The 22,079-nt window shown below is 38.6% G+C and overlaps 1 protein-coding gene across 1 annotated transcript; it reads left to right on the forward strand.

The window, feature by feature from the left end:
* On the forward strand, positions 1 to 21,134 carry ODR4 (odr-4 GPCR localization factor homolog). Its single transcript, XM_010715534.2, has 14 exons — positions 1 to 36; positions 515 to 649; positions 1,070 to 1,201; positions 1,590 to 1,685; positions 2,627 to 2,733; positions 3,793 to 3,829; positions 3,954 to 4,094; positions 4,761 to 4,856; positions 5,378 to 5,443; positions 11,955 to 12,083; positions 12,774 to 12,864; positions 13,863 to 14,048; positions 18,655 to 18,747; positions 19,980 to 21,134. Exons 2-14 carry the CDS (start codon positions 551 to 553, stop codon positions 20,045 to 20,047), a joined length of 1,341 nt encoding a protein of 446 aa, XP_010713836.1. The 5' UTR covers positions 1 to 36; positions 515 to 550; the 3' UTR covers positions 20,048 to 21,134.
* The last annotated feature ends 945 nt before the right edge of the window (positions 21,135 to 22,079 follow it).

A 22,079-nucleotide genomic window follows, 5' to 3' on the forward strand; every position in this document is an offset into this window, starting at 1 on the left:
GCCGGCTGAAGCGAGGCGAGCGCCGGCAGCGGTGAGGTGAGGGGATGGCGGCTGTCCTCGTTGTGGTGCCGAGCTCCAGCTGTGCCGCGGGCTGGTAACTGAGCGGTGCGGTTACGTGCGACTGGGCAACAAAGCAAGTTCTTCTCGAAGGGCTCTGAACGCAGGAGGAACGGCGTGCCGTGAGCTGGGGCGCAGAGTGGTGTGGCAGAAGGTCGTTGCTCGGAAGTGTGATTTTCCTAATGCTTATTTGATTGACTTGCTGTGTCATTTCAGCGATGGGCACTTAAAGTGGGTATTCTAAAGTAGTCTTTCAAGTAAGGCTAGTGTGTACTTTTTTCTAGCCTGCGGAGTTACATTTTTCATTGAAAAACAGTTGTAAATCGTAAAATAATTTTCTTGACAAATAAAAATTAACTTGCTCAGGATTTTTTTTTTTTCTGATACTCGTTTTCATGTAACCAATATAGTTACCAGTGTATAATTGATTTGACTTTGTACGTGATTTGTTTTGTAGGCTGAAACTGAAATACCTGGTCTTGGACTTGCAGCAATGGGCAGAACGTATTTTGTTGAGGAAACTGTTGGGCAGTACCTTTCAGACCTCAGCGTAAAGTTTAAGCCTTATGTCACTGGGTTGTTAATAGGGCAGGTAAGCATGTGGGGAAGGATTGCTAAGCCCGTTCTGTACTCTTATATTAGCTGGAGAAAACCCCATTGACTTCCAAAATCTGTGTTGTCTATTGCCATTCCATGGGGCTTCTGTATTGCAGGAGAATGGTCCATAAAGCGTTTGCAGCATCAGCTGAGTACTCAGGTTTTCTAAAAAAATGTTTTGAAAGACTGGACACAGGGAAAAGAAAAATTTTAATGATAACACTTAACGCTAAACCAGTTTTTTAAGGCAAAGACAGGAAAAGTTCACGCAGGAAGTAGTTTTGTAGCAGGTTGTTATACAGTTTAGCCCTAAATGTTGTAAAGTGGCACTTACAGGTACTGTGTTACGTAATATGTATGTTTCTGGACTTGGTATTAGCCTGAAATTATTGGCTCCCATTGTTGTTTTTGCAAGTGTTCTCCGCAAAGAGACTACATAATTCGAGCTGCTCGAACACCTCCAAAGGAAGATCAGAAGGAAGGCAACACCAGTCCTTCAAAACTGGATTCCATTGACGAAGAATGGATCACTGCACATGCCAGTCAGGTAGTGTAATCTGAGTTTCTGGAGGGGCTGGGAGAAATGGAAAGGAGATGATACGGAGCTACCATCATTTCTGTAATCTCTAGCCTTTTTTTTTTTTTTTCTTTTTTTTCCAAAAGAAATACACTTTCTTAGGCACACTTTGGTTTATTAAACCAAAATGTCTTTATTTTTTGCTTTCGAAGCTTATGGTAAAACAGAAACGTAATAGGGCTGAAGCAAGAAAATTAGGAAGATAGTCTGTTCCTCTGTTTTGGAAGAACCTCTATGTGAGAAATGGCCTTGCTTATATCTGCTCTCAACTCATACTCATCTCATTAGAAGTTTTTGATGCACTGTGTTATGCCTCTGCTATGATTTGTATTAATACATGTTGTTTCCTGTCTTTAAGGTTTCTAGAATGCTTCCTGGAGGCTTATTAGTTGTTGGTGTGTTTATAATTGTAACTCCAGAACTGTCAAAAGATAGCCAAAATGTTTTACGCAGGGTAAGTACTGAAAAATGGGGAAAAGGCTAAGATATTTTTAGGTGTGTAACTGAGTAATTTTATGTTATTGTCTTTAGTATATATGGTTGTTTGTGCTTTTTTATAAGGTAAAGTAGCAAAAACATTCTGGTTTGATTTATAGTTTTGTGATTGAAACCTCCAAAATTGTTGTCCTCTGGTATTTGCTAGCTTTCTGTCTCTTGTGGTGTTTCAAAGCACTACAGTGCTCAAGTATACTATCCTAAAGCATTTACTAAAAACAGATGTTTTGACTTAGAGAAAATCTCTTTAACGTTGTTCTATTAAATCTTTGTGGCACGATCATTAGCAGTGGAATGTATTAGCTTTTTGATTGTTTAGAGGCATTTAAAATAGTGAAAGATCTGTAACTAATTTCTCTAAAAGGAATATTTTGTGTAGAGATATTATTATTTGAGTTAGGTCCATGGGATTGTATTTAGAAACTACTTTCTGTCATGTCTTACAGGCTTAAAATGCATCGTTGTAGTATTGAAACATCTTGTGCTGCGTTTAGTTTTAGTTCTTTAGATGTAGGTTCGTTTTCTTTTTTTCACAGGACAAACGTAAGTGATTTTAATGTGAAAGATTTGCAGCCTTTGGTCTAAAGTGAAATGCTGTAGTATTTTTTGTAGGAGAAAATCTTACAAGTTGAATATGTGAATATGTATTGCTTGCTTCAGTTTATATGGAAGATGAATTAAGTTTGCATGTGCAACTTTCGCTTTGGAGTGTTAGCCTATGAATCTTTGCTGAATTTTCTTTCAGTATGAAATTTTGGTGACATATATGAAAATGTTATTTATCCATAATCACAATATTGTTGGAGTTAGAATTTCAGTGCAAAACTGTTTTCCAGAACTTGTAATAAATCAGTTGGCTGGAAAAATCTGTAATATTTTTTTTTTCCTTTAAATCTTTAGCTAATCTTTTCTATAGAAAAGTCCTTGACTAAAAGACGGCTCTGGAAACCTGCTGACGAGGATGTCTCGGACAGAGCAGCTCTTCAAGTTTGTTCTGCTACAAAAAAGTATCCTTTTTTAGCAAGCTTTGTTGATTGAGACCCCAATCTGATTTCTTAAGTTATTTTTGAATACAAGATTTTGTAGAGATTCCCAGGATTAGTTTACTACACAAACCTTAAAAAGCAGTCTCTTCTGATTTGCTCATTTCACGGCACCATGTCCATTTATCGTAACTCTGCATAGTGTAACTGGTCATAAGGCTTTGTAAGGCATGTTTAGTTGGCATCTATATTCTCTTTTTTGTATTGTGTACAAGTACAGTGAACTATCAGACTACTTTTACTAAAATTATAGTTTTCTGTGAATTAAAATGAATGGGTGTGCTACATTTGGTGGTACTTCTATTGTAGAAGCTGCAAGACAATACCACGTCTTCTGTAATCATTAGTTGATAGATGTGTCTATTGTTTCTGGAGTAGAGAGCAAGTTTTTTGGCTGGTGGATGAACTGGGAGGGGGAAGTTATTTTTTTAATCGAGATAGACCTTTAAGCTGAAATCATGGACTTTTCTGATTAGCCATAGTAGGACTGTTGGCCCTCTTGGGCAAAATTTCCCCAGTTTCTTACTGTTGGATTTGTGTGTGTGTGTGTGTGTGCTGGCATCAAACTATGCATTTCACAATTAGAAAAAATTACATAGAATAAGAAAATCTGAAGTATTGCGTAACTTAAGCTTGAAAGTGATACTCGTGTGGAAATAAGAAAGTGCCAGGCATGTGGGATCTATACGAGTCCTGCAGAAGAAGGTTGGGTTTGTTGATAATGAGATAAATGCAAGAGAAGAAGGCAAGATTTTACTTAACAAATTCAGAGAAACTGGCAAACTGCAAATTTGTGCATTGGTAGTTCTTGTGAGTACCTGTTGATATTAATATAGATAACACAGCATCACTATGGTATTTGGAGTTTAGGGTCAAATATTTTTCTACTTTTTTATATTAATTAAAGTTAAGAACTTTCTCAGTTCTCAAAAAAGAAGCTACTACTACAATGGAGAAAGTAATTTCAAATTGTTTGTATTTGCTCTTTGCTTTCCTCTGAATCTTTTTCTTTAAGTAGTGTAGAATAGTTTGCCGGACCTATGACGTACAAGATCCAAAGGTAAGTTTGTTGCTCTGCGTTGTATGCAGCTTTTAATGTATGACAATTCATGTTTTAAAAATACCTCATATGTGAGTTACATGATGTTTTATATAGGTGTTTTCTTGCTTACTTCTGCCCTCAGGGTTCAGCTAAACCAGCAGACTGGAAATATCAAAATGCTCTGTCTGCTTCCTGGTTATCCTTGGGCTGCACGGTAAATGTTAACATCCACATTCCACTTCTTGCGACTTCACCCAACCATGACTTGGAGAAGAATACCAAGGTAAGTAACTGACTGCATCAATTTTCTAGTTATTTTTCCTCTTGTAAATGTTATTTAAAGTCAATTTGAAGCATTGCTAGTGTAGAAATACTGATAGCTCTTCTTTTGCTGTGCTTAGTGTTTGTGGTTTCCTTTCCTCAAAATTGTTAGCAATTATCATGATGATCATAGAATCACCAAGGTTGGAAAAGACTTCCATTCTAATTGTCCACCTGCCACCAAAATTTCTTCACTAAACTGTTTCCCTTAGTACCACATCTAAATGTTACTTGAACACCTCCAAAGATGGTGACTCAACCACCTCCCTGGGCAGCCCATTCCAGTGCCTCAGCACTCTTTCGGAGGAGAAATTTTTCCTAACATCCTACCTGAACCTCCCCAGGCACAACTTGAGGTCATTCTCTTGTTCCTATTGCTAATGACATGGGAGAAGAGACTGACCCCCACATCACTACAACCTCTTTTCAGGCAGTTGTAAAGAGCAATAAGGTCTCCCCCGAGCTTCCTCCTCTTTGGACTAAACAATTCCAGTTCCCTCTGCCTCTCCCCATAACACTTCACTAACACTTCACCAGTTTTGTTGCCCTTCTTGACACGCTCCAGGACCTTGATGTCTTTCCTGTAGTGAGGGGCCCAAAATGACATTTTTGTTTTCACTTTTTAAAGAATGGGTTAAATCGATGGTCAAAGCAGATAGAAGATAGTATTTTTCTGATCAATGGACAAGTTAAAGACAATGATACAGAACTGCTGGAAGGCCAGGTGAGTGCCATATAGTAAGGAAAAACTAATTTATGAAGCTCCAGTTTGATAAAACAGTGAACAGAAGGATTTCTGTACAATATTTGTTGATGTAATTGGCCTGTTTCAAATAGTATGCAGAAGTTGTTGTTTTCCCATTTTTCATTGCTGCAAATTGTCTCTTCTTCCTCTGCAGTAGTGAAAGTAATGTGAATATATGATGTCTGACTAAAAAAAAAAATGTTCAATATGTTGTCTCTGGCCTTATTGCCTCATTAAAGAATCCAAGGTAGGTGTAGATGTAGGTGGTGAGATTACTAAGACCTATATGTCTCTAAATAGTTAAAAAAAAAGTGGAAAAACCTTGATTGGCTGTCCCAGTCATTTCGCCTTTTGATTTTGTGACTATAGTCTCACTATAACTATTTAGCATTTTTTTTCCTCTTAAAATATAAACTATGGCCATTTTATGCCATAGTGAAGATGATTATAAAGCAGCTTAACATGAATACTTCATATGACACGTGTTCATTTTCTTTCAGAAAAAGTTAAGGGGAAATATTCATTCCAGTATTCAGATTTTTGATGTCAAGGTTTTGACACAGCTGGTAAGTAGTGCTGTCTGATAAAATGCAGTAGGAAATGGAAGATTCTAGTCTAAAAATCCTCCTTAGTTTATCCAAAGATTTTTTTTTTTTTTTCTCTGGATATTGACTGTGAAACTGACTGTGGACAGATCTGCATGTTTTGTGTCTTTGGAATTCTTTTCTTGATGTCCATGTTGACTAAGAATTGCACAGTATTGAGGAAAATTGTGAGGAAAATTTGAACCATTGGCTAGAGAAATGAAGACTAGTTCATTTCATATTAAGGCACTTGTGTATCCTCACTTGGTGACTGCAATTGTTCTGAATTTCAGAATGAATCCTATTTGTAATGGCTAGCTATGCACATTTCCTTGAATACTTTCATCAGAAGCTCAGTCACTAGTTTTGAGTTGAGGTACAGATCCTGTGAGCTGAATCAAAACCTGGAGCTGTCCAGGTGTAAGTTAGAAGTTTCCTTTCTAGCAGAGGTTGTGCTGAAATGACACCTGAGTTAGGCGCCCCAGTCATGTCATGAAGTCTTATGCCTAGGCATTGCTTTGTAGTCTTCCTTCATAACACAGGTCATTCTGTTTTGTCAAGTAATTCCTTGGTTTCATAAAGTTGTGCCTAGCAAAACATATATAAGCTTACAAAAAGTCATTTTAAAGACTTTAGAGTATCTAAGCTACTTTCATTGTTACACTGTTCCAATGGTTAATTATCTCAGAAAAAAAGATTAAAAAAAACCCTAACTTTTTGTTTTGGTGTAATCATGGAATTACAGAATGGTTTGGGTTGAAAGGACCAATCTAATTCCAGCCCCCTGCCATAGGCAGGACATGTCCCACCAGAACAGGCTGCCCGGGGCCCCGTGCAGCCTGGCCTTGAGCACCTCAAGCAATGGGGCATCCACAGCTTTTCTGGGCAGCCTGTGCTATTCCAGTGCCTGACCATCTTGTGAGTAAAAAAAATCTGCCTAATATTTTGTCTAAATCTACTCTCAAAAATGTTGAACTGTTCCCTCCTGTCCTATCACTGCACTCCAGAGAAGGAGTCCCTCCCCATCTTTCCTGTAGATTCTTATTAAATACTGGAAAGCTGTTCTAACTTACCAAGCCCTAATTCCCTCAGCATGTCTCCATAGGAGAGGTGCTCATAGAATTAAAGAATGGCTAGAGTTGGAAGGGACTTCAAAGGTCATCTAGTTCCAACCCCCTGCTCTGGGTAGTGTTGCCAACCACTAGATCAGACTGCCTAGAACCCATGAAGCCTGGCCTAGACTGCCTCCAGGAACAACTTCTCTGGGCGGTTTCTTCCAGTGCCTCACCACCCTCTGAGGGAAGAATTGCTTCTTAACATCTAGCCTAAATTTACCTTTTTGTTTAAATCCATTTCCCTTTGTCCTGTCACTATCTACCTGTGTAAAAAGTTGGTTCCTCTCTGCTTGGAAGCTCCTTTCAAGTACTGGAAGATCACAATGAGGTCTTCCCATAGCCTTCTCTTCTCCAAGCTAAACAGTTCCAACTCCCTCAACCTTTCTTCATAGGAGAGGTTTCCAGTCCTCTGATCATGGCCCTTCTCTGGGCCCACTCCCCACAGCTCCACATCCTTCTTCTGCTGGGAGCCCCAGACCTGGACATAGTACTCTAGTGGGGGCCTCACAAAGGCAGAGAGATAATCCCCTTCCCCTTCTCTGCTGGCCATTCCTCTTTTGATGCAGCCCAGGGTACCATTGGCCTTTTGGGCTCCAAGAGCACGTGCTGGCTCATATCCAGCTTTTCATCCACCAGGACCCCATGTCCTTCTCGGCAGGGCTGCTCTCATAGTTCGTCTCCCAGTCTGTACTCATAGCTAGGATTGCCCTGACCCATGTGCAACACCTTGCACTCGGCCTTGTGGAACCTCAGAGATTCTCATGGGCCCACTTTTCAGGCTTGTCCTGGTCCCTCTGGATGGTATTCCTTCCTTCTATGCTATTGACTACACCATTCAGTGTCATAGCGTCATCTGCAAACTTGCATCCCACAGTCTAAGTCATTGATAAAGATGTTGAAGAGTACTGGTCCCAAGATGGACCCCCGGGGGGACTCTGCTTTATGACCGGCCTCCACCTGGAAGCAGAGCCATTTACAACAATCCTCTGGTTATGATCATCCAGTCAATTCCTTATCCTCTGAACAGTCCACCCTTCAAATCAATATCTCATTAATTTAGAGAAAAAGGTGGTGCAGAACTATGTCAAAGGCCTTGCACAAGTCCAGGTATGAAATCAGTCTCCCTTCCTTTGTCCCCCAGTGCTGTCACTCCATAGAAGGCCATCAGATTGGTCAGGCATGATCTGCCATTGGTGAAGCTGTGCTGGCTGTCTCAGATCACCTCCTTATCTCATATGTGCCTTAGCATCTCTTCCAGGAGGATCTGCCTCACGATCTTCCCATGCACAGACCTGAGACTTCACTGGCCTGTAGTTGCCTGGGTCTTCCTTCAGAAATGAGGATGATGTTTTCCTTTTTCCAGTCACTAGGGACTTCACCTAACAGCCATGACTTTTCAAATATGATGGAGCACAGTTCGGCAACCACATCAGCCAGTTCCTTCTGGATCCTGGGATATATATTATCTGGTCCCATAGACTGTACACGTTCAGCCTTACGAGTGGTCTCAGACTTGCTCTACTCTTAGTCTGGGAGGGATTTTGCTCCCCTGACCTCTGCTTGTAAGTTCAGGGATGCAAGAGACTTGGGAAGCCTGACTGGCAGTGGAAACGGAGGCAATGAACTCAATGAGTACCTTAGCCTTCTCCACATCTGAGGAGGCCAGTTTTTCCTTTTCATTTTTCAGAGGGGGTACGCACTCCTTCACCTGACTCTAGTGACCCACGTACGCAAAGAAACCCGCCTGTTTTTTTTCATCCCTTACTGAACTAAATTCCATCCATGCCCTGGCTTTCTTGATCTCATCCCTGCACATCCTGACAGCATCCCTGTATTCTTCCTATGCCACCCTTCCCTGATTCCACTGCTTATACTTTTCCTTCTTTTCTCTCAGTTTGACCAGCAGGTCCTTGCTCAGCTATGATGCCTTCTCTGCTTGATATCTTATTCTGGAGTATGGAGAGCTCTTGTGCTCTCGGAAATGTTCTTAAACCACTGCCAGCTCTGTTTTGTTTCTTTGTCCCTATGGAGAATTTTCCAGGGGGCTCTCGTCCAACAGTTCCTTGGAATTCCAGGAACTGAAATTTGCTCTCCTGAAGTTCAGTGTCCTGACTCCACCCTTTTCCTGGCCCACGTTCCTTGAGATCACAAACTCGACCAGGGTATGGTCACTGCAGCCCAGGTTGCCTCCAATGAGCTCCTCTGCTCTGATAAGCACCAGATCCATCAACACTTCCCCTCTGATTCAGAAAGTTGTCATTAATGGAATCTAGGAGTCTCCCTGGATCACTTGCAGGTCACCATGTTCATTTCCCAGCAGATATCTGGGTGGTTGAAAACCCCCATTAGGATCAGAGCCTGGGAGTGCAACACCTCTTGCAGCTGAAGGAAAAAGGCCTTATCAACAGGCTCCCCTTGGCCACATGTCTTATAGTAGATCAGAGGGCATGTGATCCATGAAAAGCCTTGTGGCCTCAACTGAACTCACTCCAACATCTCTGTGTCCTTCTGTTGCTGGGGGCCCTAGAGCTGAATGCAGCACTGCAGGTGGGTTCTCATGAGAGAGAAGCAGAAGAAATCAGTCAGACAGTTATCTCCTTTACCCTGCTGGTCACACTGCTTTTAATACATACAGGGTGTGTTTGGCTTTCTGGGCTGCAAGCTCACGTTTCTGACTTGTGTTCAGTTTTTGTACACTAACGCTTCCAAGTCCTTCTCAGGGTTGCCCTCAATCCACTTTCCACTCAGCCTATATTCATGTTTGGGATTGCTCTGACTCATGTACAGGATTGTGCTCTTTGTCTTGCTGGACTTCATGAGCTTCACATGGACCCACCTCTCTAGTCCGTCTGTATCTGTGGGTGGCATCCTTTTTATTAACCACACCGTGCAGGTTCATGTTGCCTACAGACTTGCTGAGAGTGCACTCAGACCTACTGCCTATGTCACTGACAAAGATGTTAGATAGTGCTGGTCCCAGGAACCTCTGAGGAACACCTCTCATCACTTGTCTCTGCCTGGACACTGAATTGTTGACTGTAACTTTTTGGGTGAGCATCTAGGCTGTGGATTTCCAACCTTTTGGCTTGCCTGGGCCACATTTGAGTGAAGAGGAATTGTCTTGGGACGCTTATGAGATGTATAATATAGAATCATTAAAGAAAAGGCCACTAAGATCCAGGCATATCCTACCTGCAGCCCAGCACGGCTTACAGCGCAGCCCACCCCTTTCCTGCAATCTAAAGGCAGTGGCTCTGCGCCACAGGGCGGCCCCACACCTATCTCTCAGCGACTGCTAAACTGTCATTGTGCTCTTAACACTATCACCTGAAACAGGGTATGGGGGGACAGTGCTGTGCAGTGTTGACTCAAGCAATAGCAAATTATTATATGCATTTTGATATACTGGCTAAAGACAGAGCTTTGAACAGCAAGGAATATGCAGCTGTGCTTTCTGTTTTGATAAAGGAATTTGAAAATGGAATCATAGAACCCTTAGAGTTGGAAGGGATCTTTAAGGATTATCTGGTCCAACTCTCCTGCAATGAACAGGGACATCCACATCTCAATCAGGTGCTCAGAGTGTCGTCCAGCCTGGCCTTGAAAGTCTCCAGCTATGAGGCTTCCACCACATAGCTAGACAACGTGTTCCAGTGCATCACCATCCTCACCGTAGAAGACTTTTTCTTTATACCAAGCTCAAACCTACCCTCTTTTAGTTTGAAACAGTTTTCCCTTGTCCTATCGCCATGGACTCTGCTAAAGAGTCTGTCCCCTTCTTTCTTATAGCTCCCCATTAGATACTTAAAGGCCACTTGCAGGTCACCTTGGAGCCATCTCTCCAGGCTGAACAGCCCCAGCTTTCTCAGCCTGTACCTGCAGAGAGGTGTTCCATCCATTGGATCATTTTTGTAACCCTCTTCTGGATGCTTTCCCAGAGGTCCATGTCTCTACTGAGGACTCCACATCTGGAACAGTGCTCCAGGTGAGGTCTCACCAGCACAGAGCAGAGGGGCAGGATCACCTCCCTCGCCCTGCTGGTCACGCTGCTTCAGACCAAAAAGCAAAAAGAAAAAAAAATTGAAAAATCGATTTTTTTCAGCATTCTTGAAACCTGTTCTCAAATTCCTTTGTCACAGTGGAAAGCGAGGCTGGAATTTTTTTGCTGTTCACAGGACTGTGTTTAGCCAACATATCAAAATGCATACAGTTATTTGCTATGACTTGAGATAGTACTGCACCGCACCCTCCCCATGCCCTGGTTTTAGCTGACACAGTGCTGACTGCTCACTGATGTTTGGTCACTGCCCAGCAATGGGTGCACACCTGGGGCTGAGCTGGGCTGCTCAATGGGAAGAGCCACTGCCATGAGGGTGTGGGGCAGGGGCTGGGCTGCAGGATGTGCCTGATCTGGTCAATTCCTTATCTATCGAGTGATTCATTCACCAAATCTGTTTCTCCATTTTACAGACAAAGATGTTGTGTGGGTTGTTATCAAATGCTTTGGACAATTCCCAGTTCATGACATCAGTTGCTCTTCATTTATCCACCAGTACTATAGATGGCCAGCAAATTTGCCAGGCACAATTTACCCTTAGTGAGTCTGTGTTGTCTGTCACCTACCGCTTCTCTGCTTTCCATGTGCCTTAGCGTAGTTTACAGGAGGATTTGCTCCATGATCATGCCAGGTGCAGAGGTGAGACTGAATGGGATGCAGTTCCCTGGATCTTCCCTTCCTTCCTTTTTAAAGAAGTGAGGGTTACGTTTACTTTTTCCAGTCACAACAGAAGTTGATTAGTTCCTGTAGTTCCTGCAGAAGTTACATATCCATATGTTTCCAGGTGTGTCTTAAAATGCTATCTAGGATGCACTCATTGTTTTTTGTAAATAGGAAAACTGTCTCTAGGGAAAAGGTTGATGCAGTTCTTAATACGACATATATTATATATAGATTATATGTATATCTAATATATATTGGATAGATATATAATTACTGCTTGTTGATGGGTGGCTCTTTGAATACCTTAGGTTATGCTTATTATACGGTAAAAAAACCTACTTAATTACTAAAAAAAACACGTTTAAAAGCTTGCTAAATTGTGATACCAGTACTTACCATCCCTTTACTGAAGTGTTCCGAAAGTCTCACAGACACAAATATTTAAATCACAAGAATAAGTTTTAAATAATTGAAAAGGAGAGATATTTTGAGTTATAATTAACAAAACTTAAAAAAGAAAAAAGAGGAATTATGAGGGAAGACAGGTTACATGTAAACATCTTGAAGTATGCTTTTAATTTCCTAGCTCTGTTTTTCGTTACTCGTGCTGCAAGTGCCTAGGTAACAAGATAAAACTGAAGCACATTTTGTTTTTCAGTCCCAGGGTTCAAGTCATAGATCAACAGCAACAGTCCAGGTCTGCAGCGGTTCCATAAATCTCAAAGGTGCTGTGAAGTGCAGAGCCTATGTACATAACAGCAAGCCAAAAGTGAAAGAAGCCATTCAGGTAATGTCTAGTTCATCAGAAATAATTTTCCAAAATACGTAAAGTTTATCATGCTTTTTTCGTCACTGAAATGGTGTGGCCTAAACTGGGGTTCACCCCTTGAACTTATAGATTAGTTTCTGAAATCATTTGTGCAGGGGAGTAAGAGAGGGTGGATTCTCTTCATTTTTCACTTCTTCAGCTATTTCTTCTGTTAAAACTATTCTTTGGTGAATCTTTGCATAATTTGTGTTTAGGCTGTTATAGATTTTCTTAAAATTAAGAAAATGTTGCAGACTGTGTAATTTTGTACACATAGAAGGTAAAATACAACTTTGTTTGTTCAGTGTTTTTTTTTTCTTTATTGAGTCAATGCCTTGTCATTATTTTTGTTTGATTTTGATGTCCAGAAATCATCAGTTCTAGCAATACTAAATTTTTTCTCTGCTTTTCATCTTTGTTGTTTTTTATTTTATATTAGTTCTTGTAATGCTAGCATCTCTTTATTGAACTTTTAGTTCCCACTGGAGATTTTAAAATCTGATAAGATTACCTCTTATTTTAATTTTCTTCAGAGCTTTTTATTTTCTGGAGAACTATTCTTTCAACATAGTTTAGACCTATGAGGCATTTCTGTTCTTGTTTCTTACTAACGGAATGGTTTGCAAATGTCTTTTGTGTTGCTCATATTTTTACTTTTTCCTTTTGCAGGCTTTGAAGAGAGACATAATAAACACATTGAGTGATCGTTGTGAAATACTGTTTGAGGATCTCATTATGAATGAAGGACATTGTAAAAAAAGTAGGAATTCAGGGAAAAAATCCGTTTACGCTTGCAATACATTTTTGTTCTTGTAGAAAGCTCTGCTGCCATAGTGAAGATCCGCTAGAGGGAAAAAAAAAACGCAAAAAAACACCAAAACAAACACCAAAACAAAGTTTGTCGGCATTGACATTTTCTTAAGTCAGAAGAGTTTTGATTAAGTTCAGATATGTTCTTTGGTACCACAGTCTTCACACAAAGTCTGTGTTCAGTTCTTATGGCCGTAAAATGCAATTTCAACCCTTTTCTCATTGACTGCGAATTCTGTAATTTTTTAAAATTCCACAGTTAAAACTCTAACTGAACTCCTAATTTGTAGTGTGTGTTTTTTACAAAATCCCTCCATGACATTCCTGCCTACTGATATAAAAATGAAAGATATGATAAAATTTGGCAAGATTATAAGAACCGTTTTATAAGAATTATAAGAATTATAAGCTGTGGATATGGCCTTGGTTGTTCTTATGTTACCCATATAGCATTCTGCTTTTCTGTTAGCCAACTTTATCTCAGCTCTGTAATTTAAATTGTTTTCAGTTGCATGCAAGTTTCAGTTTCCTCTCTAGGTGGCACCCTTCCTTCGTGGCTGTAGATAGAGAATAAAGCAGCCAAGTGTTTGCAGCCTTTGTGGTGTTGAAATTATATGCTGTCCTGTGCATGCTCTTATCTGCAGTCTTTCCCAGAGTTCTTCTGCTAGTCATTCTAAACATGATAAAAGGTCTGTTAAACATTTGTGGTCTGTTTTGGAGGTCTCTCAGATATTTCTGCAGAGACTAATAACATCTGTGTAATAGCAACCAAATCTTTCATAAAATAGTAACATCTAAACAAACCATGTTTGTAATCAGGATTTTTACATGGAAACCTTGAGCAGTTCTTTTGCAACAGCTTTGTCTTTCTGTCAGAGATTAGTTGGGAATCTTATCATAACTATCAAGGCTTTTATTTAGATGATATTTTTCCCCCTTTTCTTTTAGATTTTGAGAGAGTATATCATGTTTTACCTCAAAGACTGTTTGTTCCTTTTGCTGGATCCAGTGTGATGCTCAGTGATTATAAGTTTGGTGATGAGGCTGCTGGAGAAATTCAGGAACGTTTTGTTGAGATGTTGGACCAGTTTGTGCAAGCTGAAGATATCCATATAGCAGAGGAAGTTAACACAGGTAAATAGTGTATCTGAGAGCCAGGATGGAGTGAAATTATCAAAATGTTAATTGATTGCAAAGGCCAGTTTTATCCAGAAGGGAGTTTAGTATGTTTAAAATTTGTTTACTTAATATCAATATTTTTGAAGCTTGTTTATATCAATCTAATTACATTTTAAACATATTTCTCAAAAATTGTATGTTTTCTTGCAGCTTCTGTTTTTGGCTTGTACCAGAGCACTGTCAATTATATTGCACTGTCTTATCGATTGTATTATCTATGCAACCATGGTTGCAGCTCATGAGCTATAGTAGATATGGAAGTAAGAGCTGAACAATGTTTATATATGCTCATGCTATATTTGTGGATAAACTATGAGAAGAATCTATAAACCTTTATACTCTGCTTATTTTTACAGTAATTCAACTTTGCGGCTCAAGAGCAGAGTAATTCTAGTGCTAGATAGAAAAAGAAGTTGTGTGCTTTTAGCATGACTTTTTCAAAAATATAAAGTCTTTTCTTTGTTCTGAGTGTTTTTTCTTACGTACTGAATGCAGTGCTCAAAACTGAAGTTTTGTGGTTCACTTGGAAAGAATGTGGTTCACTTAGACAGATCTTTCTTTTTTCTACTGAATGTTTTATAAGTTTATGATCTCATGAAGCTATTATCCTCTATTTAATACACATACTTTGCTACAATCTAGTTATTGGTTCTTTTCTGAATCTTTACTGATTTATTTTCCTGTATAATCTGAATTAGATTGTACCCTATTTTTTCCATAAGAGTTTGATTTCGGTCTTGGAGTCAAATCTGTATTTGAAATGCATCTAGTCATACTTCCTGTGGTCTCTTGGAAGATATTCCCACCCCAGTGTCATTGTGAGCTGCAAGATTGAGTTCTGTAGTTTAAGTACAAAAAATTATCACTAATTCTTAGATAATAGTAGTGATATCTTCTTGGTACTGGTATTAGCGGACAAAAAAAAAAAAGCGTAGCCATGAACATGCTCTGTGATTCTGAACTGTGATTCCTGATATTCTTCTTGACCCCCTTGCTCACTTGCTTTTTAAAAATTTCTTAATTTTAGAACTAACCATAAATTCTTACATCTTACTGAATTTATCTTAGCAGTGAATCTGACTCGTTGAATTGAGAAGCAAAAGATGTGCACAGTATAAGAGCCTGGAGAAAAAACAGTAAAGGCAATAAAAATCTGTATTGTATTATGATAGTACCTTTTATCAATCATCAATCTAGTTATTACTAAAAACTAACTAATAACTTAAAGGAATTAGTGTAACTTATGGAAGTAAATTAATGCAGCACTGAAGGTAGGTGTGGGAAGAGATGATTATTCAGTTCAACTTTACTGCTTACGTAAGGATGTAGGATCCAGAGGTAGGAAGAAAGGCAGCACTGAATCTAACAGCAGCGCATGAAAAACACTAAGAGCTACTAGTACATGTAAAATGATGTCTGGATAGCTCACAAAGCAGATCTGTGTTCTTGTAACTTATTGGTTATGGAGCTAGCTATGTGGGATTTTTTAAAATGTGAATTAAAGTAAATGCATAAAAGAGGAAAAGGAAAAACATACCAAGAGGATTTTGCAAAAGAAATGAGACTGACCTCGCCCTGGTGAACATCAAAATGTTTGCCCATAAGAATGGGTTCTGGCACTGCTCCTGGTGGTAATTATGCTATCGACGCAGTGCTGTTTGATGATTACTGTTAGGAAATTATTAACTTGAGATTTATCAAAATGCTTCTTCAATTTATTAGCAGCAGAAGGTTATTTTAGAAACTATACCTGCTAGCTATGTTGTTTTACTTACTTTATTGTAAGGAAAAGCATTAAGAGTTTGGAGTTTCCCTTGTGCATTCCCAGTGTATCATTCTAATATGGCCAGCATTTGTTGTTTCTCAAAGCTTGATTGTCATTACTAAAGATATTTCTAGTACTCACTATATGGTATAAAAACTGATTTGCTGCAAATCTTGACATCTCTCTGTTTGTACCGCAGTTACTGTTATTTTAGACACTGACCTTGAATTAATGAGAGAAATGATATCTGTTAAAAGTTATGCAGAAAATTTACTTACAAAAAAAACCTGTTTAAAAATCAAAAACTTAAGGAGGCTTTTCAAATAGTGTCTTTTTTAATGTTCTTAAAAATATAAATAAGAAGACTATCCAATCAGTACAGTGGAAAGATTTATGATTAAGAAGCACATAGCCAGCACACATGAAATGAAGATACTTGGAGAAGGCTAGGTTCATGTGCAGACTTCATATGGCCTGTTGTTGTCACCTGCAGCTTTATTTTCTTAATCACTTGAACATCTCTCCAGTGAGGTTGCTCTGGGGTCTTGCTTTATAATTGTTATATGGAAAATAAAAAGCAAAACCAGAAGTATTTGTAACTGAAAGATGTAAACAGCTCTAACACTGTGGTTTCAAGATATTTGGTACTTTAATGCAAGCAATTGAAAAGTCTGCATTTATGACTGGCTTTTCTAAATCCCTGTTCCTCCTCAGGGTGGGGTTGTTAAGTAGGCTGAGTAGATGAGACAGTGATGGTAATCTCTTTTCCATCTTTGTTAGCAAATTGAGGAATTGCTGAGGAATTAAGGGTTCGTATAATTGGTTCATAGAATTCTGCTTTCAAAAACTCTTTATGTGGTTTATAATACAACTGCTTCAAATATAGGTCTTCCTTAACTTAATGGCATAAATGCCTTCAGTAAGTAAATAGCCTGAGGATGTTTCTTTTTTGCTTCTTCTCTCTTTCTTTATTTTCATGAATAAGTGGGCACTGCTGCTTTGATGTTTACCTTCACAATTATTTTCAGAAATGCGTAGCTGTTCTTACAACAGTGCAAAGAAATGTAAATTTAGAGGGCACCAACTGTCCTACTTGCTCATCAAAGGTAAAGCAGAGAGTTACCTGCTAGATCTAGACTTTAAAAAGGACCCAAGAAATGTGGTCAACTTCTCTAAAAGCAGGAGGTTATTTCATGGAACTGAAAACTCTTCTAAGTAATTTGGAGAGAATGTGGTGCTCTTACTACACTGGGTACAGTACTTAAAAAGCTGTCGTGTAACTGTTAATCATTTACTTATTGTATACTAGTTAAAAATTTCTGCTCATATTTTGGGTAGTTGAAGTTGTGTTCTTCTTTGCACAGAAAAAATGATGAAACAACAGCCTCAGATATTAAAGTGAAGATGATTTCAAGAAAGCAACCTATGCATTGAATGTTTTTATTCTTATTTTACATAATGTGAAGCTTGCTGGCAGATCTCAGTCATGTTTATGCTTAGTATATGCCTACATATTAGTATAAATTTAAAGATACGCTGTTAAGTTTTGTATCAGGCAGTTCTTAATTGCTGCCCTGGAGTACACTTAATAGAAAACCAGTGGATTAAGGGATATAAATGGGTAAAGACAGGTTGTAAATGGCTAGTTTGAATGCTTTTGTGAAAAGCAAGATCTTGTGCAAGTGTGACTTAAGATTTTGAAGATATGTACACATGACTCATCTTAGATGACAGAAACAACCTATCTGATCACACATTTAGATTATACATTTCCCTCAGACTTCAGGATAAAGTACATTTCCATGAATCATTTGCACATGAATCATAATGGGATGTGCCTTGTATTACTCAGCTACATAATTTGTAATTAAAGCTGATTAACAACCCCACTCTGAAAATGAGACATCTTTTTTTTTTAGTTAGATCAATGTTTTGTAGATTTAGTATTGGCATTGCTGTTGTTTCTCCCTTTGTCTTCAGGAACAATATGTTAGTCTCTCTTTTGTATCTTTGTTTCTATTCCCTTCTTTCTGAAGGCATCCAGGTCTCACTGCAATAGCACAAGCACTTTCTCCCACTTCCCTTGTACTTTTCCACAGCAGAAATGCAGTAGTAATTACTGAACTGTAATTAAAACTTTTGATGCCTTAACAAACTGTGCTTAGGACAGGAATGGCAACAGAAGGCATTTGGCCCATTTGGTCACGACTAAGTGACCTTATCTTTAGACTGCAGAGACCAAAGTGTGCTTGCTCTGTGTGGGACAAACAAGCAAGTTCATATAGAGGTCTTCTTTCTCTCCTCCCTCCTCTCCAACATGCTGGTTATATCAAAGTGATTAGAGAAATCTTTGGAAAGGAAATAGATAAGGGTTTGAATTCCATCAGTCTGGAAACAGTTAAGCTCTTTCTCATCCTGGATGAGCAGCCCAAGAATTTAGTAATTGGTCCAAAGGAGAAATTCCTGTTCTGGAAGTATATTTTTTAGGGACTTTTGAAAAGGAATTTCTGTGCTTTGAAAAGAACATTTGTTTTTGTGCAACAGGTGAATGATGCTGGCCTTTCTCTTTTAGTGGCAATAGGTTTTGCATGTACTTTAAATTCTGCACAAATGTCTTTGAAGGGAAAATCTTTTAATACTGTGCTGTTGCTGCTATACCATTTCTACAGGGATAAGCTGATTTTTCTACTTTGTGAAGTTGATAGGAAGTTCATGGTCTTCTGCATTAATTCAAGTTTGAAATGCAAATGTTACCTTTTCACCTGGTATTTACTTGCTCATTTGATTTCCATGCAGTTGGTATTTGTCCAATTTCTGAAAACATGGATGATACACAACAGAAACAACTGACGGAAGCAACACTGCTGTTGAAACTTCAACAAAATATGGGTATGTTACTTCCCTATTTCTACTGTGGCAATGTAGGGATTATGATGGGTCCTTATAATTTGCTTTCACAGCATTATTACTCTCATAGCTGGTGAGATTAATTAAAAAAAAAAATACAAAAAAAGCCCTCTTAATTGCTTCTGCGAAGAGATGCAGTAGCTTTTCTAGAATGTCATTGTTGTAGATGCAGAGTGTTTCTGGGGAAATAGGAACCCCGATTCGCTGTAGTGCTTGTAGTTCATTCAGCCTACAAGTCAATACAGAAAGCTTACAGAAGCCATCACTTCTATAATTTTGTAGTTGGGAAGAAAACCCACATCTGAATGGCTTTGTGGAACAGGCATCCTTAAATTGGCTAGTGACTCACTAAGCTGCTTCTTTTGATGAATACATATGGGCTTGGGTGGTATTTCTCAGCCTCAGTACAGGAAAGAACAGCTACAGAATTCTTCCAATTGCATTCTCTCCATTGTATCCCTTGCTTCAGCTTTCCAGCTCTCACACATCTGTCTGCACTTACTGCAGTTCTCCTTGTTGTGAGCTTCAGCTGTCTTTTTGTATTACAATAATTGCACTTCAGTCAACTGTAACATTTGTTTTCTATTAATTCTTAGTTCTAGAACATGGTAACTTTAATGGAGAAAAGTATTAATGTCTGTTAGGTTTGCACATAACAGTGTATTATTCCCTCTAGTCATCAGTCCTTCCTCTTACCCCAGCATATTCTATTCAGCTGCAACAGTAACAAACTATTAATCAATAAGAAAATTGCTGTTGTAGTACAAAGAGACTTAAGGAATAGATGCAGTGCCACAGAGAACAACCCTAATCCTAGTGCCACTGTGGAAAAACTTAGTAGCTTTTCTTTCTTAAAGCCTGAAGATTTTGTTATTTTTGCTAGTTGTATTCCTAGAATTAAGCAGTAGTGTGGAGTCACTGCCTTGTTCTATGGGCAGGGCATGACCGAGTTACTAGAGAAGGTGCAGTCAACTGGTTTTTGGAAGGAGCCTGCTCTGACCAAAGATTTTATGAGAAGCTTCTGTAATTTAATTATCTGAGATCATAGCTTTAAATTTAGGCTTAGCAGTGATGTGCATAGCTTTTGGGGTGGCTTTTGCTGTATCTCCTCTTGCTTGTCATTCATACTGACCCTACCCTCCACACCCTAGCTGCTGACTGTACCACTCACTGAACTTGCTGCTCACCAAAAGCATTTCCTTTGTTGTTTTTAGGTGTGGTAATAGCAATTGCTGTTGCAGTCTTTGCATCAGTCTTCTCTTTCAATTACTTCAGCGACTAAAGTCGAGTGCAAGCAGCCTCACTGAAGTACTGACTGGTAATCACATTTATACAGGATGGAAACATTGGGGTTTAATATACCAGTAGTTGAGGATTGTTGCCTAAAAACCATCAGCTAGATGTGCAATATAAATTGTTACAATATTTTTGGTTACCTTGTTCCAGCATGCAATTAATATACCAAGTAGCAGGTGAATCAAATTTATACAAAACTAGTTATGTTTCTCTTATGTAAATTAGTGATATTATGATCTAGAAAGTGTCCTTAAACCAACACAGAACCTCTATTTTCCTCTAGCTTCTAATTTTAACATAAAATGTTACTGCTGGTATTTTTCAGGCTACTGGTAATATTAACAGTTACTTAGTATGAAAATTATTACTTCAGGAGTTCTATTGCTAAAAGATATCTCATCTTATTAAACTTAATTAAGGGAAAATTAGATTTTATGAAGCCAACGTCTCACCACGTGCACTTTTTAGATAATATTGGTTTAACTAGCTTAATAGTTACCTAAGTAATTTCCAGTCGGCCAATTCAGATTGTAAATAACTTAGTTTAAGACCTGGAGAACTCAAAAATCAGAAAAATGTGTAGAATTTTGTGGATTGCTGCCTTTTACCCTGTAACTTCTGGTGATAATATCTCTGTCCTGAGCTAGGACAGAAATCTGCATCTAGGCAGCTGTTAAAGACTACTTTTTTTTATAACTAAGCTGCCAAAATTTGTTTGCTAGTCCTGATTTTTAGACCATAAGCAGATAGCTTTCCATGATTAGATATTCTTCTGGGTATAGTGGGCAATGTCATTATCATAAACTTGATATGAAGAATGCAGGGGCAAGGAGAAGTTCTCATAAAGTTAATAAAGGTAATTCATATATGAAACATGATGTTTGCTTGGATCTGAATCATTGTAGAATAGAATTTCAGATTTTAGCACACTTAAATATCACTGCAGGTTTCTTCTTAGTGTAAAGCCATAGGAACACTTAAAGATTAGATTCTAAAACATAATCAAGTATGTAAGTATGTATTTGGATACTTTCAATAAAAGGCAAAAATGGGATGTATGCATTTCAAATCTTCTTACCTTGTCTGTGTATTCTGTTTTCACATGTTTGGTAAAATTATCTACTTTTAGTTTTGTAACTTTATTGTGGAATGCAGCTCCTCTGTGCTCAGTATTGTCAAGTAGGGCCTCTCAGGGAAAAGTAAAGGCAATAACTGGAGACACTGTTTTCAGGTAAGTCCATCAGCTGCTGCACAGTTTATAGATGAGTCATATTCTTTGCAAATAGAAATTGAGTGCTACCCAGAAAATGAGATGAATTTACCAATATGCTTTATAATATGGTTGGTCTAAAAATTACAAAAAAAGGTATTGCAAGGGAACAGAAGCAATGGGAAGAAAAAAGGTTTTCTCTCCCTCTCTCTCTCCCTCACTCTTTCTTTTTTTTTTTTTTTTTGATATAGTTCTCCTCTTTGCCTCATTCTTGCTCAGATCTCTAGTGGACTCAAGCTTGATTGGGTAGAGTAACATCTTGCATTTTAAACAGTCACACTTTTAAACTTGTATTTGCTTGGTATTCTTATGCGTGTGTGACTATTTGTCTGATTTACTTCATGGTTAAATCATTCTGTATGAGATAGAATGTTTGTAACTTAGACAACAACAAAGTCAATGAATTGCAAGTCTTTTGCTTGAGCTCTTGCCCGTCTCCCACCCAGGTTTATTTGCAATTTCTATATTCTTTCACCATGAAGGAAAGCCAAAAAAGGGACTGCTTCTATAACACTGTTTTAAGTTTTCTTCTTCAGTCTCAGACAGCCCATCTGATTTGTAAACAGAACTGTTTTTAACTGCAGAGTGCCTCCATGGAAGTAAAACTACAAAGCAGTTCTTTTGTAGCTGCGGTTACTCACAACTCCACAATGGAAGGGAAGAACAACATTTCAGATGCTACGTTACACCCAAGAGGAAAATAGTAATGAAATGCTCTTCCAATAGTTTTTTTGTTTGGCAGTTGTGT

Source organism: Meleagris gallopavo, chromosome 10 (assembly GCF_000146605.3).
Source record: "Meleagris gallopavo isolate NT-WF06-2002-E0010 breed Aviagen turkey brand Nicholas breeding stock chromosome 10, Turkey_5.1, whole genome shotgun sequence".
Taxonomy (NCBI): Eukaryota; Metazoa; Chordata; class Aves; order Galliformes; family Phasianidae; genus Meleagris; species Meleagris gallopavo.

What these genes read in the sequence shown, in the direction of transcription:
- ODR4 (XM_010715534.2), top strand. Translation starts at nt 551, where the DNA reads ATGGGCAGAACGTATTTTGTTGAGGAAACTGTTGGGCAGTACCTTTCA. An exon ending in CTGGGTTGTTAATAGGGCAG is followed by an intron (nt 650 to 1,069) that starts GTAAGCATGTGG and finishes TGTTTTTGCAAG; the next exon opens with TGTTCTCCGCAAAGAGACTA. An exon ending in CAGAACTGCTGGAAGGCCAG is followed by an intron (nt 4,857 to 5,377) that starts GTGAGTGCCATA and finishes ATTTTCTTTCAG; the next exon opens with AAAAAGTTAAGGGGAAATAT.